Source organism: Macrobrachium nipponense, chromosome 19 (genome assembly GCF_015104395.2).
Source record: "Macrobrachium nipponense isolate FS-2020 chromosome 19, ASM1510439v2, whole genome shotgun sequence".
Taxonomy (NCBI): domain Eukaryota; kingdom Metazoa; phylum Arthropoda; class Malacostraca; order Decapoda; family Palaemonidae; genus Macrobrachium; species Macrobrachium nipponense.
The window spans coordinates 65,584,616-65,599,604 of record NC_061088.1 but is presented as its reverse complement, the minus strand read 5'-3'; the positions used below and the strand labels follow the sequence as shown (position 1 = coordinate 65,599,604).

Below are 14,989 nucleotides of genomic sequence, written 5' to 3'. Positions count from 1 at the left end.
GATACAGCCCATAGAAAAACTTGCAAATTGGTAAAGTTGCCGCAGAACCATGAAAATTATGTTCCATAAAAATCTCAAACAAAGTGAAGAGTAAAAAAAAGGGGGTTAGCACTGTATGCTATTTAAGAATATTTTGCTCCAGTTCCCCAGCCAAGTTTGGACACCATTTTAAACATCAGTTTGTCTAAAGTCATGACTAAACACTTCAATTCTCAATGTAAGTATGTATTGTCAGGTAAAATAAAGAGTAGGGATCATCATCATATTTCTGCTTCAAGTGAACCCTAATGGTGACAACAATCACGATAAATTTTAAAGCCATTCTCAACTCATTTGCTAACTGCATTAACAGAAATATGTAAATATAGGCCTTAACATGAAATCACACTTGGTGCAGTATAACCCAGTCATCTGCAAGTATGAAATCTCTTGAGTGGAGAGGTAACAACCTCATCTATCAACATTATTTTGAGGAATCATTTTCATATTCACAACACTTCTTTGTGTAGCTAGAGCAGCTTTGATGTCACAGTGTTTTTCTAAGTTTATACCAATATTTACAAAACAAATTTTATTGGGCAATGAATATTTTACAAACTAGTATGAATTTTAATAACTAAATTTATTACTTTAAACTTTCCTTCATTTACCTAAGTAAAAAAAAAATCCATATCAACTATATGCAGTCTTTTAAACAGTACAAATGAAAATGCCCTAATAAATGGAATTACAATTTTTCATTATTATTTCTAACACATTTGTAGCTTTGGTTTTCTAGCAATCTTTGATGAAATGTGCTTTGTCTTCCTATCAATATTCAAACAAAATAAAATGTGCACAAAATAGTTTGTGATTTGGAACACATGTACAATATATGAAAACAATGCTTTATACCTATGAAAAACAGGAGACATAATATAAATGACATTCAGCTATCAACTGGACTACACTGCAGACGTATAGTAGAATCAACCACACAAGTTAATTTGCACTCTCACACGCATCGATCCATTCATTGTAAACGTCCACTGCTTCTGAGAGGTAGTTGATGGTGCACTGGAAATCCTCTAGACAGATCATACAGTGCACCCTTCCAACATTATGAGACTTGTCCCTGTAAATACATAAGACTATGAAAATACTGTAATAAAATCAAATTCTGAACAAGCAATGTTAAAATATATTTGATTTTTATATAAGTAACTTACCCGGTAACTACATAGCTATAGGTTTTTTATTTTAAGGTAGCTCAAAGTTTTAAAATTTCAATTCGTTTCTGCTGGTCAATGACATTACATGATTGTGGAGCAGTTCTTGAAAACTTTGGTTCACTGGATGATTGTGTTTTTTTGCTGGTTTGGTGATGTCTTCAGTTGTTTTGTTGGCACTAATTACATTAGCTTAGTTTTGACTTATTACAGATTGTGACTTTTTTTATTCGTATTATGTCAGATTCTAGTTTATCCAGTATGTATTAGGTTTTACAGCAAAGGCTACAAAACAAGACTGACTTCTGCAAAATATGACACTCACCCTGTGTTGCATGTGTAAAGGGCAAGTTTGCCCTTTGACGCTTTCTTGTGATGAGTGTAAAGTCTGGGACAAGGGAAAATGGCAGGTGTTAAGACACTCATTTAGCTAAGCTCCATGACAAGAACAAGAAAGCGGCTGCTAGAGCCAAGTCTAGGGTCTCTAGTCAGGTGAGTTCACCTAAGAATGATAATATTCCTGTACCTTCTAAACATATGACTACTTTTTCACCTATTACAAGCCCTCCGACTTTCCCTTCTCCAATTCCTGAATCCCTCTCTTCAGAACCTAGTGCTATCGCAAGTCTCGAAACACAGATCAACCAAATGATTGGTCTCTTAGTGAACACCGCTGCCCAAATTGGGGACTTCCCTGAAAGTCCTTATGGACAAAGTGAATAGTTATAGTGCAAGTGCAGTAGAGAAGGTGGCTATCTGTCCCACCAATGCTCCTAGACCAAGGTCCCTGCTAAACTCCCCTGCCCAAGGTAGGAAGCAAACTGGCAGTCTAAAGGAGGTTGGTGCAATTTGCCCACAAGTAGCTGCCACTCAAAGCAGCCTGCTGATTACCAATCCCAGGACTCACTGGACAACCATTGGAAAGGCATGCCTTTGGATGTTTGTACTCCTTTTTTTTTCTCTCTCTCTCTCACCAGTGTGTATAAAGGGTACCATAGAAGTCTGGTGTCTCGAGGACACTGAAAAGTCCTGGTTCATCGTGGAAGATGATTCACCACCGTCTCGTAAATGTGGTAAGGAGCACAAGTATACAGTCCGCTCCCCTCCTGTAGTTTTTGGGAGGACCCCTATCCTCTCTCTCCTGGTAGTGAGCAGGTTTATCCCTACACCAAAACATATACAAAAAAGGGATTTTGACGTAGGAAAAATCTATTTCTGGGCGAGGAAGCCGTGTCGCCCAGTTAACGTACCAAGTAATTAAATGATGGGAGCCCTGCCCGCTTATGGACATAGGGCACAAACAAATTGAGCTCTTCTGCTGTGTTGTATATAATCAGTCCCAAAAGTGAGCAGGACTAGTTACCTACCCCCAAAACAAAAGAGTGCTACTGCAAATTTTAAAATTTTGAGCTGCCATAAAGTAGAAACTTATAGATATGAAATGACTTGTTAAGTATATATAAAACTTTATTTTATTATATAAATATCATATTAAAGAGCATTACAACAAGCAACCTTGTTTCTTCTTGTGAAAAGAGCATTAAGAAATATGAAGTCAATGTTTCGGGCTTAAAAAATTACACTTCTCTCTACATTGAAACTTGGGCTTAAAAATTCATATTCCTGCCATTGCAACTTACTGTAATAAATTTTCATCTCATACCTAAAGGGTGCATATTCACTTGCAAAACCTGCTAACACATACACCATTTGGCTCCTGTTTGAACGTTCATAATTTTACTATGCATTACATGTTAACTGATAGGGTAAGAAAACCTGTGATACTTTTAATGTAACCAATTTGTGTACCTCAGACTCCAAAGAGTGTCATTTGCCATTCCAACTCTGCTAGTTGAGACTGGCATGGGGCCACCCAGTCCCATCAGATCCTGAATAGCACTGCTTTGCTTAGGTACCTCTTCCCAGGGGCACAGTATACTATGAATGGTACCAATCTATGGAAGGCCTGTACCTAGAATAAGGTTCTTGGCCACAGACAACCAACCCATATGATCCCCTATGCTCCATAACACCTGAATTAGAAGAGGAAATTGGTGATTGAGTTCAAACATTGTTATGCACAAGCAACCATAGGGCTGCTGGTGCGCCAAAGGGCAAGCAAGGAGCTGCATGTCACATGCAAACAGATTACCAGGACTATGTACATACTGTGCAAGTGGGTAGCACTGACTCCAATGGGTGTGTTTCTGGTAAAACAAAGGTGATTAACCTGCAATTGTCCTCATATCCAAAATGTTGCTGGCCAAAATTGCATAATGAACATGCTCAGTGATACCCATGCCAGCAAGAAACTGAAAAGTGCTCACTGAAGTCCTACAGGACTGTTTCTACCTATCGGAGGAAGTCACAAGATGATAGGAAGGAAGGGCAGGACAATGACTATGCTTTTCCCATTCCAAGTGTGTGCATTGCTAAACTCAAGCAAAGGAAAACTGTTTGAGGAAAGAAGCACCACTCCCAGCAGGTCAACTTCCTTAGCAGAAGATGCAGCCGCATCAAGAACAGAACTTATTTCTTTGCCAAAGCTAAATGATCAAGAAATGCTGCAAAAAAGGGACTTCCTTGGATGTTCAACGAAAGCCATAACTTCAGCAGGTTGACAATTGATGGTGTACCTGTAACACTTGCAGAATCAATGGGTGTAATGGTAATTGGTAGCAAGCAAGCTAAACGGATCAGGGTTATGCTAGGGGGAAGAGACCACCCAAAGTGCCCTTCTCATCATCAGAAAGGGAAAGGCAGGCTTTCCCCATAATACACTTAACCTCCCTTAAGGGGGCCGGCCGGAACCTCTATATATGGAGGTATAGGGCGAAAAATGCAAAGTCATGAAAAAATTCATGGAGCTTCATATGGCAATTGAGAATACGTACACGAAATATTTCGTCAAAATTCCTCTTACTTTCGTAGTTACAGGATAATTAGTTAACGTAACTCAATAAGCCTAAAACATTGATCCGTACAAGAAAATGCAATGTTTCTTCTATTATCGTAAATTTTGATAATTATTGTCAAAGAAATTGGGAGAAATGGCATCTGTAGACATTCCCCGAGTCGAGAAGGAGACTTCAGGCTCAAAGCCTCAAGCTACCAACTTTTAGTGCGATCACAGACGTCGAGTAGTCTACACGTTCCATTTCACGTCTGACATTCGCCTGCTTTCAAGTATGTTTATGTATGTTTCGGCAAGAATTTCATCATGCCAATGAGGAAAAGACAAGGGAAACATCTCGCTAACATACAGACGAAGAAAAATCGCTCAAGTATTATTACAGAATATCAAAATATATGCGTAGTTAGTGAAGAGAGAGGGGAGGGTTGCTTAGTAACGCCCCAGTCTTGCTTGACAGCACACATCACACTGTGCCTAAGGCTACGATCTTTGAGCAAAGAGATCTTCATTTATGATAAATAACAAAGTTTTGGGTTTTTAATACCCAAAATGGAATATGAAATTCATAATAATCATGATTTATTAAATTGTCTTTGTAAAAAAAGTGTACGCCTTCGAGTTTTACCTCTTGACATTCTCTTGCAATTATGTTTGTTTATCTTTGTTTCGGGCAAGAATTTCATCATGCCAAAGAGGAAAATACAAGGAAAACATCTCGCTAACACACAGAAGAAGAAAATTCGCTGTAATAAGCAGAGTTAGTGAAGGGGAGAGAGAGAATTGCGTAGGAAGGAGTGCCCCATCTTGCCTCAAGCAGTGCCCCAGGCTGCGATATATGAGCAAAGGGATCATCATTTATGATTAAATTATGATAAATAAAATAGTTTTGGTTTATTAATACACAAAAAACAAATATACATTCATAATAATCATTATTTATTAATATTGTCTTTATAAATTTTTTTCTCCTGATTTATAGGGTTTATTTTTTTACCATATTGAAAAATTCATATCTAGCAAAAAAATGACTTTTAGAAAAAAAACTCTCCATTCGATTGGAGGTCTACATCAGGTCTATATATGGTAGTAATCCCAGGTCTTAATATTAAATATCAAGGGAGGAGATAGAATTTGAAAAATGGTTATTTTCGGGATAAATCGCCCTGGCGTCACAAAACCGAAGGTCAGAGGCGAAAATCATATGCGGTTTGGAGATGTCCCAAGTCACCTTATTAAGTGGTATGAATATCAAAGTCCTGTCCTTAAAAAAGGGCATTAGCCGGCCGGCCCCCTTAACCAAGGGTAGGAGAAGAGGCACAGCAAGAGCAGGAGGAAAAGAACTAGTCAATGAGAAAGGAAATATATTTCCCCCCTCTCTCCAGAGGATGTCAGCTAATGCTATCCATCCTTCTTCCAACTATACTTCTTTTACGGAGGGGGGACCACCCAAAACACCCATACGATCTTTACAAAAATGTTCGACTCCTCACAACATCAATGTCCTTGTTTCTTCACCATAAATAAAAAGCAGCTCAACATGGTGTCTTCACTAGATAATGGCTGAGAAAATAAACCTGCTAAATGATGGCAGCTGAGTGATAGGTATTCCCTACTCTGGCCCCCCTTAACCACCAGCTTACTTCTTTGTTACTAAGGTCGACAACAATTTTCAGGTCATGCTGAGGATACTCCCACAGAAAAGTCAATGGTTTGTATCCATGTAGGAAAGAAGTCACTGTAGTAAATTAGAAACATTAATATAATGTGAAAATAATAAATAAAAACTTCACTGCATCTCTTCCATTCAAACCCTTCCAAGGACAACAAAATACAGGAAGACGACTTCCATGATACAATGCAATACAGTTATGACATAATACATGGACAGTACTTACATGTCAACTTCACATGACCTTTCATGGTTACAAAATGGGCAATTGAACTGAGTGTCGAGTGGCTGAATATTTTTTCGCTTTGGAGGCGGCTTTCTCTTTGACTTACGACGTCCCATGGCTCACAGTACACCTGGAATAGTATATGTATACAGGTTTCATGAAGTCACAATTTATTGAAATTTATAACTATTTTCTATACCACACATATTTTTCCAATGGTGAAAAGACCAAGAAAAGGTTGATGGATTTCCCTTTCATGTGATCACAAATATAACTTAAAAACAAATTGATATTTTTGTAATCAAATAAATTTGTGTATATATAGTACTAACCAAGCTAATTACATAGCTATAAGTTCCACTTTTACGGCAGCTTGAATTAAAAAATTTCGCAGGTAATGCTTCAAACCATTGTGTAGGTGACCATCTCACCCACCAGCGGGACAATAGAAATGACTGTAAGCAGAAAGCTCGTTTGTTCATGCCTTATGTTGATCAGCAAGGAGGAGGTGGGCTACGATTCTGATAATTTTCGAGCGCCTAGCTGGATCCGGATGAACAATCGGAGATTAGAAAGCAAGGAATCTGTGAGATCTGACAACGCATGCATATATCGGGTGAAAACTAGTCAAAGACCACGCACCCACGCTATCATGTTTAGTCCTTCCCAACCCAGGATGTCATAAGACGACAGAGGGGTGGCTAAAGGTGGGCAGGAAAATGTTAAGACCTCAGGTTTGTAGCTATGATAAATACAAATTGTCTTAGAAAATTTGTCATTTGTTCATACGTGAACAAACATTCCGTCTTAGCAATAGGATAGACTTACACTTTGTGGGAGGTACAGACATCCTAAACTGGCTGGGGGCCAACCCACCACTCCTACTCCAAAAGTGAAATCTACAGGCGAGGGACTAATGCCCGTGAGAAGTTAGATAAACTGATATCCAACAACTCAGCCAACTGGGTTACATACAATGATATATGAGAAGATTCATTGCAGTAGGGAACTAAAAGAGAAATTCTGACTGTTCAATAACAAACCAATGCATCAGGATTTGTTATCACTCCTCACTCCCCCCTAGCTAGAGAGTGGAGTATATGCTACTGAATGAGTGTTTGACTATTTGAACACAAACCAAACAAACTACCAGTATGACTACCTTACTCAGCTATACCAGATCAGTCCAGCAAATGACGTGTCTATTACTCAACCCACCCATAGGAAGAAGGAAAGGAACATAAGAAAAAAAAGAGACAAGCCAACTCACTCATTCTCTCTTCTACACAATCATCTTTGGTAAGATACAAATGTGCCCAGGCAAGGGCAACGGTGAGTTACACGATCTGTTGGGCAGCCACCACAGGACCCAAGGAAAAAAAGTGTCCATAGATCTGTGGGCAACATCCTCAAGATAGAAAGAGGTGAACGTGGACTGGCGTAACCAAGTACCAGCGCTCAGCACTCTATGTACAACCAAGTTCTTTTTGAAAGCCAGAGAGGGACCAATACCCTTAACGTCATGTGCTCTAGCCTGCACAGACGTGGTGATGGAATCATCAAGAGTCAAGTATGCCTGTCTGTTGGCTTCCCGTATCCAAAAAGAGATAGTATTCTTAGACACTTCTTTCTTTGTACGGCCTGTACTGACAAAAAGTCTGCAGCAGCCTGGTCTAAGGTGCAGAGTCCTGTTAAGATAGCAACGCAGGGCCCGGACAGGGCACAAAAAAAGCTCTTGAGCAGCACCACCCACGAAGTCAGTCAGTGATGGAATGGAAAACGAAGCGAACCTGTCATCATGCAGCGAGGGATTTTGGGTCTTGGCCACGAATTCCGGGACAAATTCGAAGGACACAGACTTCCAACCCCTGGTGTGCTTCACCTCATAACTCAGACCGTGGAGCTCTCCTACCCTTTTGGAAGATTGGAAGATGCCAAAGCCAAAAGGAAAATGAAGTTTTTATTGTAAAACTAATATTGTAATACCTACCTGAACACCTGAACTGGCCCTGGTCACTTACCAGCCCGAACCATCATTTATTAAAAATTTACCAAATCTTTGGTTAAAATAAACGATCAGTGTTGCCAATCTCCTGGCAAACACCCTCGTTACCTAGTTACCAGCCCACTGCTAGTAGCCCTGCCTCACGGGCGTCACACCTGCCCTCTCACTCAATCATAACTCAATAACTCTGTATGAGAGGGGAGGAGGGTGGGAATCATTCAGGTGTTCAGGTAGGTATTACAATATTAGTTTTACAATAAAAACTTCATATTGCAATACACCCCCTGAACACCTGAACTAGCCCGATTAACAACATTAATTTGGAGGTGGGGAATCAAATCTGCCCGGCCCTCCACTGTACCAGTTGTCAGTCAATATAATTGAGTACGCGAGTCAGTCTCAAGTTCATTTGTCACTCGTCCAAGCTAATCTCCCATGTGTGGCCTTCTAGGCCTCCCATATGTGGAGGGAAAAACTCCCTGCACCTCTACCCTAAGGTCAAAACTCATTGAGTGCGGGAGGGATACAAACCTGTTTCCTCTCAGCTGGCTATGTGCCTCACCTGAGTAGAGGAAAAACTGAAGACCTCCCATGTGGCTCTCGGCCTCTCATGTATGGAGGGAATCTGAAGACCTCCCATGTGGCTCTCGGCCTCTCATGTATGGAGGGAATCTGAAGACATCCCATGTGGCTCTCGCCTCTCATGTATGGTGGGAATCTGAAGACTGGAATGTGGCTCCGGGCCTCTTCATGTATGGAGGGGAAACCGGAAGACCTCCCATTGTGGCCTTAGGCCTCTCATGTACGGAGGAGACAACCATGTCCATCGGTGCGTCTGCGACGGTGTCGTCGATCGTAGTGATGTCCTCTCTTGTAGTGTTGTACCTGCCTGTCTGTACTCTGCCTGGTTGGCACTTGAAAGAATACCCTCAGATAGACCTAGACATGTTCTTTCCTATCTGTCCTAATACTTAAAATCTTCTTGTGATATATCATATCATGAATACCTTATACATATTCCTAATAGTCGCTCCCTACTCTAATACTAACTCAGACAGCAAGATTGTTGGGTTTAAAAATAGAATTTAGGCCAAAGGTCGAGTATTGGGACCTATGAGGTCAGTCAGCGCTGAAGGGAAATTGACAAAGTTTGAAAAGGTGTGAAAGGAAGAAAAATCTCTGTTGCACAATGAGTCCAGTGTTAGGAGAGCGTGGAAAATAGGATGAGAGAATATGGAGAGAATATGAAATCAGAAAAGTGAGAGAGAGAGAGAGAGAGAGAGAGAGAGAGAGAGAGAGAGAGAGAGAGAGAGAGAGAGAAACACAATCGTCTAGGATAAAGAGAGAATATAAAATCAGGGAAAAGAGAGAGAGAGAGAGAGAGAGAGAGAGAGAGAGAGAGAGAGAGAGAGAGAGAGAGAGAGAGAGAGAGAGAGAAATTACGATCGTCTAACATCTCCACCTCCGCAAATTGCACCCTCTAAGTTAAAAGGGTATTATCTTTACGATAATATACTCGTATAACTCCGTACAGCTATGAACAACCGAACGAGAACTTGTTGCTAATGCGATCGACTCCTATAACAACATCACTTTATTGTATGTATTGATCAGCGTGTGACAGTAATCGAATCCGATAGCAACCTCCGTTATTGTATTCATCCGCGTGCGACGGTAATTACTGTATTCATGTTATAAATGCAGCTGAAGCTAATAAGGCAAAATTACGTGCATCAGCAACCTGGACACGAAGTCCTGAGGTTTTGTATGAATTCCAACGCAGCCTGTGGTAAAAGAAAACTAACTAATGCATGAAAGAGCTCATTACTGTTGTTTTCACACAGACAAAGGATTAATAACGTATATAAAGTGTAAGGTTCGTAATACCTATGAAAACGAGTGAAAAACGAACGGAATCCTAAATTTAACGCCATCTAACCCAAGGGAAAAACTAGCTTCCAATGAGACGTATCAGTCAAATTTTGGTCTTAAATTACATCGTAAGACGAACAGTATGACTTCGTTCCATAAGTTAAGTATCCAGATATTCATTAATATGCTAACTAAGGACAAAAACATTAGCCGAGACCAAGTGATATGGTTGAATCTGGAGCCCAGGAAAAAAAAAAAAAAAATAGACTAGCCGGCATCCTTGTCTGTCTAAACCACACCTCCTTACAATAGTGCTGTTTGACAAGCTAGTGTAATTGTAATTTAATTGAAAAGTAATAAAATAATATTTAAAGGTAATTAAATTAACTATTAGGCCTAATATTAATTTCAGTTGTCATTGTAATTTGATAATACGACTGGTAATAATTTGTAACTGTAATTGACATAAGCGCAATGTAAATACTGACGGCAATAGTCTGTTAAACGTATGAAGACGTCATACATATAAATTCCTTATATCTGACATCTGATTATATGCCCCAAGATAGATACCTCATTGACTATGTTAAATGTCAACATAGTTGAACACACGTATCCTTCAAGACGTTTGTACAAACTTGGCATAAGTGAGAGTGTTGTTGCGTTAGTCATTTTAGGCAATCAGGAGAGAATGAGATGGATACGGCGACGCAAACCCGTATTCGTCATCCGCTGATTTCAGCGTGAATGACTGCCGAGTTTAGTGTTTATACTACGCTAATATGATGATACACATAATACAATTATAATGCTTTAGTCGGACAGAATCCGATCTTCATTCTGTTCGATTACATTCATATTAATTATCCTCAGATCGGGTTCTCGTTCGCTTTCAATTACACCTGTACTGAATTATCCGAAGTCAAGAATGCCTTGAGCCTACAGCGTTAGCCAATATAAAAATAACTACCGATATGTTGTACAGCGAATACTTTAGGTTAGGCTAGGCTACTGAATATGCATACGATATATCATCGTGAACACTAGGCTAACCGTAGTTAATTTTATTCGATTTCTCTCCATACTGAATATTCGCGTAAGTCAATATGCATTGAACGGAGAATTAGTTGATATTAACAATTATCGTATCGTATACGTAGAGAGGAAAGTAACCTTAAAGACGAAGGAGCAATATCTGAAAGACCAACCATGGCCTAAAAGCTTTCTGATGCAAGGGAGGGGAACTCGAAGCAGGAAAAAAGCCTAAAGATGCTCTAAGGACACTGTGCCTCTAAAAACTACTACTTTTAATAGAAAACCGAACCAAAGAAGCCTGCACTTCTCTTCCTAACTAAACACTATGTAGCCTATTATCCCTACTCGTCTATATCTGACCTAAGTTTTTATCATCCTGAGAACTTACACATCGAGGGAAGGGGAATCTGCTGCCAACACTGCCTGCTCCGCGCCAGGGGGGACGGCGGATCCTGCCCACCTGTGGGCTTGCGGATCCCCATAACCCCCAGCACCGGTTAGGGCTGATTCTGGAACAGGCAGGGGAGCTGGAAAAGAACGATTAGTAAATTTCAGTCATCCCACTATTGCTCGATCTATCCTCACATAATCTTTACATAAAATCGGTAACAGAGATGTCATACTCGATGTCAGCCTACTCTCAAGTCTCTTAAAGAGCACTGTCTCTAAGTCTTTATCTACGTTAGTCTCTTCCTGCCTACACTTACTTCTTAATACGAGACCTTTCCTATGTTTGAGATACCCTAACATCTGGTCCAAAGACCACTCCTGACATTCCAAACATCTGGTCTTTACATTATATTGAACAGGCCTACAATTTACGCATAAGGAATGACTATCGTGTCATAGGGTACTCATCCTTTTCTTGCATTGTTGGCAAAGACGATACGTTGTTGAACTTCCGCTCGTCGTTTTCTGTGATGTCGTGGCCGAGGATGCAGTAGTCGTTGTCGTAGCCTGTGTTGTTTCTTCCTTTGCAGAATCAATGTCTAATGACAAGGTATTAAGAGCAATCCAACCGTAATCCAAAGGGATGCGTAATTCGTCACCAAATCAATCAAATCAAAGGTGCAAATGAAGGCCGGGCAAGACCAAAAAGGAGTTCGCTGTGGATACATCTGTACTCCACCGCGAACGATAAGTGATTGACGTGAGAGGGCAGGTGTGACCGGCCCGTGAGGCAGGGCTACTAGCAGTGGGCTGGTAACTAGGTAACGAGGGTGTTTGCCAGGAGATTGGCAACACTGATCGTTTATTTTAACCAAAGATTTGGTAAATTTTTAATAAATGATGGTTCGGGCTGGTAAGTGACCAGGGCCAGTTCAGGTGTTCAGGGGGTGTATTGCAATACTCTTGAGCGTCAGGTTCCTGTCAGATGAGCGACGCAAGGGCTCATATGGACTCATAGTTAAGCTCTTAAGCACCAAGGAAACATCCCACGTTGGAGTCTTGAGCTCTCTAGAAGTCGACTGCTCAAACCCCTTAACTAACAAGCAGGGAAAGTTCCCAGGAAGAGATGTCGATACCCTTCAGGCGTAACACCAAACTCAGAGCTGCCCTGTAGCCTCTAATAGCAGACACGGACACACGTTTCTCGTCTCTGAGGAAGGTTAAAAAGTCTGCTATTCACTGAATAGAGGTCGTGAGTGGAGAAAAACCCCGTTTACGACACCAATCACAGTAGATCGCCCATTTGCCTTGGTAAACTGCAGAGGTTGACTTCCTAAGATTGCTGGACATGTGCCCAGCTGATTTCTGAGAAAAGCCTCTCTCTCGGAGGAGATAGTTGATAGCCTCCAACCGTGAAGAGACAGGGATTCTACTGACTGGTGGAACCTTTCTGCATGGGACTAACAAAGGAGATGCCGCCAAGGGGGAATCTCCCTCGGAATCTCCGGCAACAACGACAGCAGATCTGGAAACCATTCCACCCGAGGCCACAGAGGGGCTAACAAAGTCATTCTGAGACCCTATGAACCCAACAGCCTGTTCAGAACCTGACAGATCAAACAAAACGGAGGGAAGGCATACACTTCCAGGTTGTCCCAGGGATGTTGGATTGCGTCTTCTGCCAAAGCCAAGGGATCTGGGACCACTGAACAGAACACCTCCAGCTTCCTATTGTAGCGTGTCGCGAAAAGGTCCAGCATGGGTCTCCCCAAAATCTGGAAAAGCCTGTCTGCCACCACTTGATGAAGGGACCACTCTGTGCCTAAGATCTGATCCCGACGACTGAGTTTGTCTGCGAACACATTCCGTTACCCTGGGATAAACCTGGCTGAGAGCTCTACCTAACTGCTGATTGCCTACTGGTGAAGCTCGACAGTCAAGGCATGAAGTTGCTGAGAAACTAGGCCTCCCTGTTTGTTCACGTAGGCTACCACCGTGGTGTTGTCCGACATGAGAACGACAGTGACCCTATACCTTCCCCCGAAACTCCTTCAGACCCAGGAAAGCCGCCTTCAACTCCAAGAAGTTGATATGCTGCTGCTTGTCCTCTAAACCCCAAACGCCTGAAGCGATGAGGCCGCCTAAGTGCGCGCCCCAACCTGAGAGGGAGGCGTCCGAGAACAGAAGGAAGTCCGGAGGGAGAGAATGCAGAGGGACGCCCTTCAATAGATTTTGGTCGTCCAACCACCAATGAAGGCCTCTTCTCACTTCCAAAGACAGTGGGACCATAAACAGGGGAGAGTCCCCTGCCGGAGACCAGAATTCCCCCAGTCTCCATTGCAGAGACTGAAGATGAAGACACCCATAAGGGACCAGCTTCTCCAGGGAAGATAGCACTCCCAGAAGAACCTGTCACTGATGAGCTGACTGATGCGACTTTGATAGGAAGTTGCGCGCCACAGCCCGCAACTTCTCCAATCTCTGATACGACGGGAAAACTCTTGCCACTGCCGTATCGATGACCATGCCCAGGTAGAGAATCCTTTGAGTGGGTACAAGGTTCAACTTTTCCTGGTTGACTAATATGTCCAGGTCCAGACAGAACCGAAGAAGACGATCCCTGTCTTGCAGTAGCTTCTCCCTGGAAACTGCCAAGACCAACCAATCGTCGAGGTACCTCAGCAAACGGGTCCCCTGAGCATGGGCCCAACTTGACACAAGAGAGAAGACCCTTGTGAATACTTGAGGGGCTGTGGTCAACCCGAAGCACAAGACTTTGAACTCAAAGATCTTGTCCGCCAGAGAGAAGCGAAGGAACTTCCTGGACGTGGGATGAACAGGAATTTGGAAGTATGCGTCCTTCAAGTCTATCGACAGCATGAAGTAGGTTTCCCTCAATGCTGCCAACACCGAGCGTGAGGTCTCCATCTTGAACCGTGTCTTCCTGATGAAGCGATTCAAGATGGATAAGTCGATCACAGGCCTCCATCCTCCCGACGCCTTGGGCACCAAGATGATGTGACTGTAAAACCCCAGGGACGGATGCACTACTTGCGCTATCGCATCCTTGTCCAGCATTTTCTGCACTTCCTCCCGAAGAGCCAAGAACTTCAGAGAATCTGGGGGATACGTCTTCCTGAGCTGCAGCTTGTCCGACAGAGGAGGAGAGAAGTCGAATGGCAACAGGTATCCCACCCGAAGGACATCTACCACCCACTTCTCCGTCACGTAACTCTGCCACTTGGCCCAATGGCCAGGCCAGGCACCCCCCAACCCGTGGCACAGGAGAGGGAGAGGCGCCCAACCTACCGACGGCCCCCTTGACCTCTGCCCCTGGGGACCTTTCTTGGTTTAAAGGAACAAGAGTGAAAGGGGTGTTGATCCTGAGACTTGAACTGTGTCGAACGGGAAGGCCCTGCCAAACTCGAAGGCCTCGATGGCCTACCAGGCAACGATCTCCTCGATTGCTGCTGGACCGGGGGAGGAGGAGGGGCAAGACGTCTCCGAGGGCGGGACTGATATAGACATGGCTTGGTGCACCAGTCGGTCCTTGGTGTCAGCCCGACGTCGGTCTATCACATTTTCGAGTTCTGTCCGTGAAAACAAAAATTGCGACTCCAACAGATCACCGTTCCTCAAGGCCAGCAAAGACTCGGTGTCGAGCGACCTC

At 42.6% G+C, this 14,989-nt stretch overlaps 1 protein-coding gene across 1 annotated transcript in view; it reads right to left on the bottom strand.

Moving 5' to 3' along the window:
- Positions 1-556: 556 nt before the first annotated feature.
- LOC135217709 (transcription elongation factor 1 homolog) overlaps positions 557-14,989 on the bottom strand; it is a 44,391-nt gene continuing 29,958 nt past the window's right edge. Inside the window, exons 2-3 of the mRNA XM_064253701.1 lie at positions 6,018-6,147; positions 557-1,114 (exon numbers count right to left, since the gene is read on the bottom strand). Coding sequence (XP_064109771.1) covers positions 982-1,114; positions 6,018-6,133 — 249 coding nt within the window. The 5' untranslated portion in view covers positions 6,134-6,147 and the 3' untranslated portion in view covers positions 557-981. The remainder of the gene's footprint in view (positions 1,115-6,017; positions 6,148-14,989) is intronic.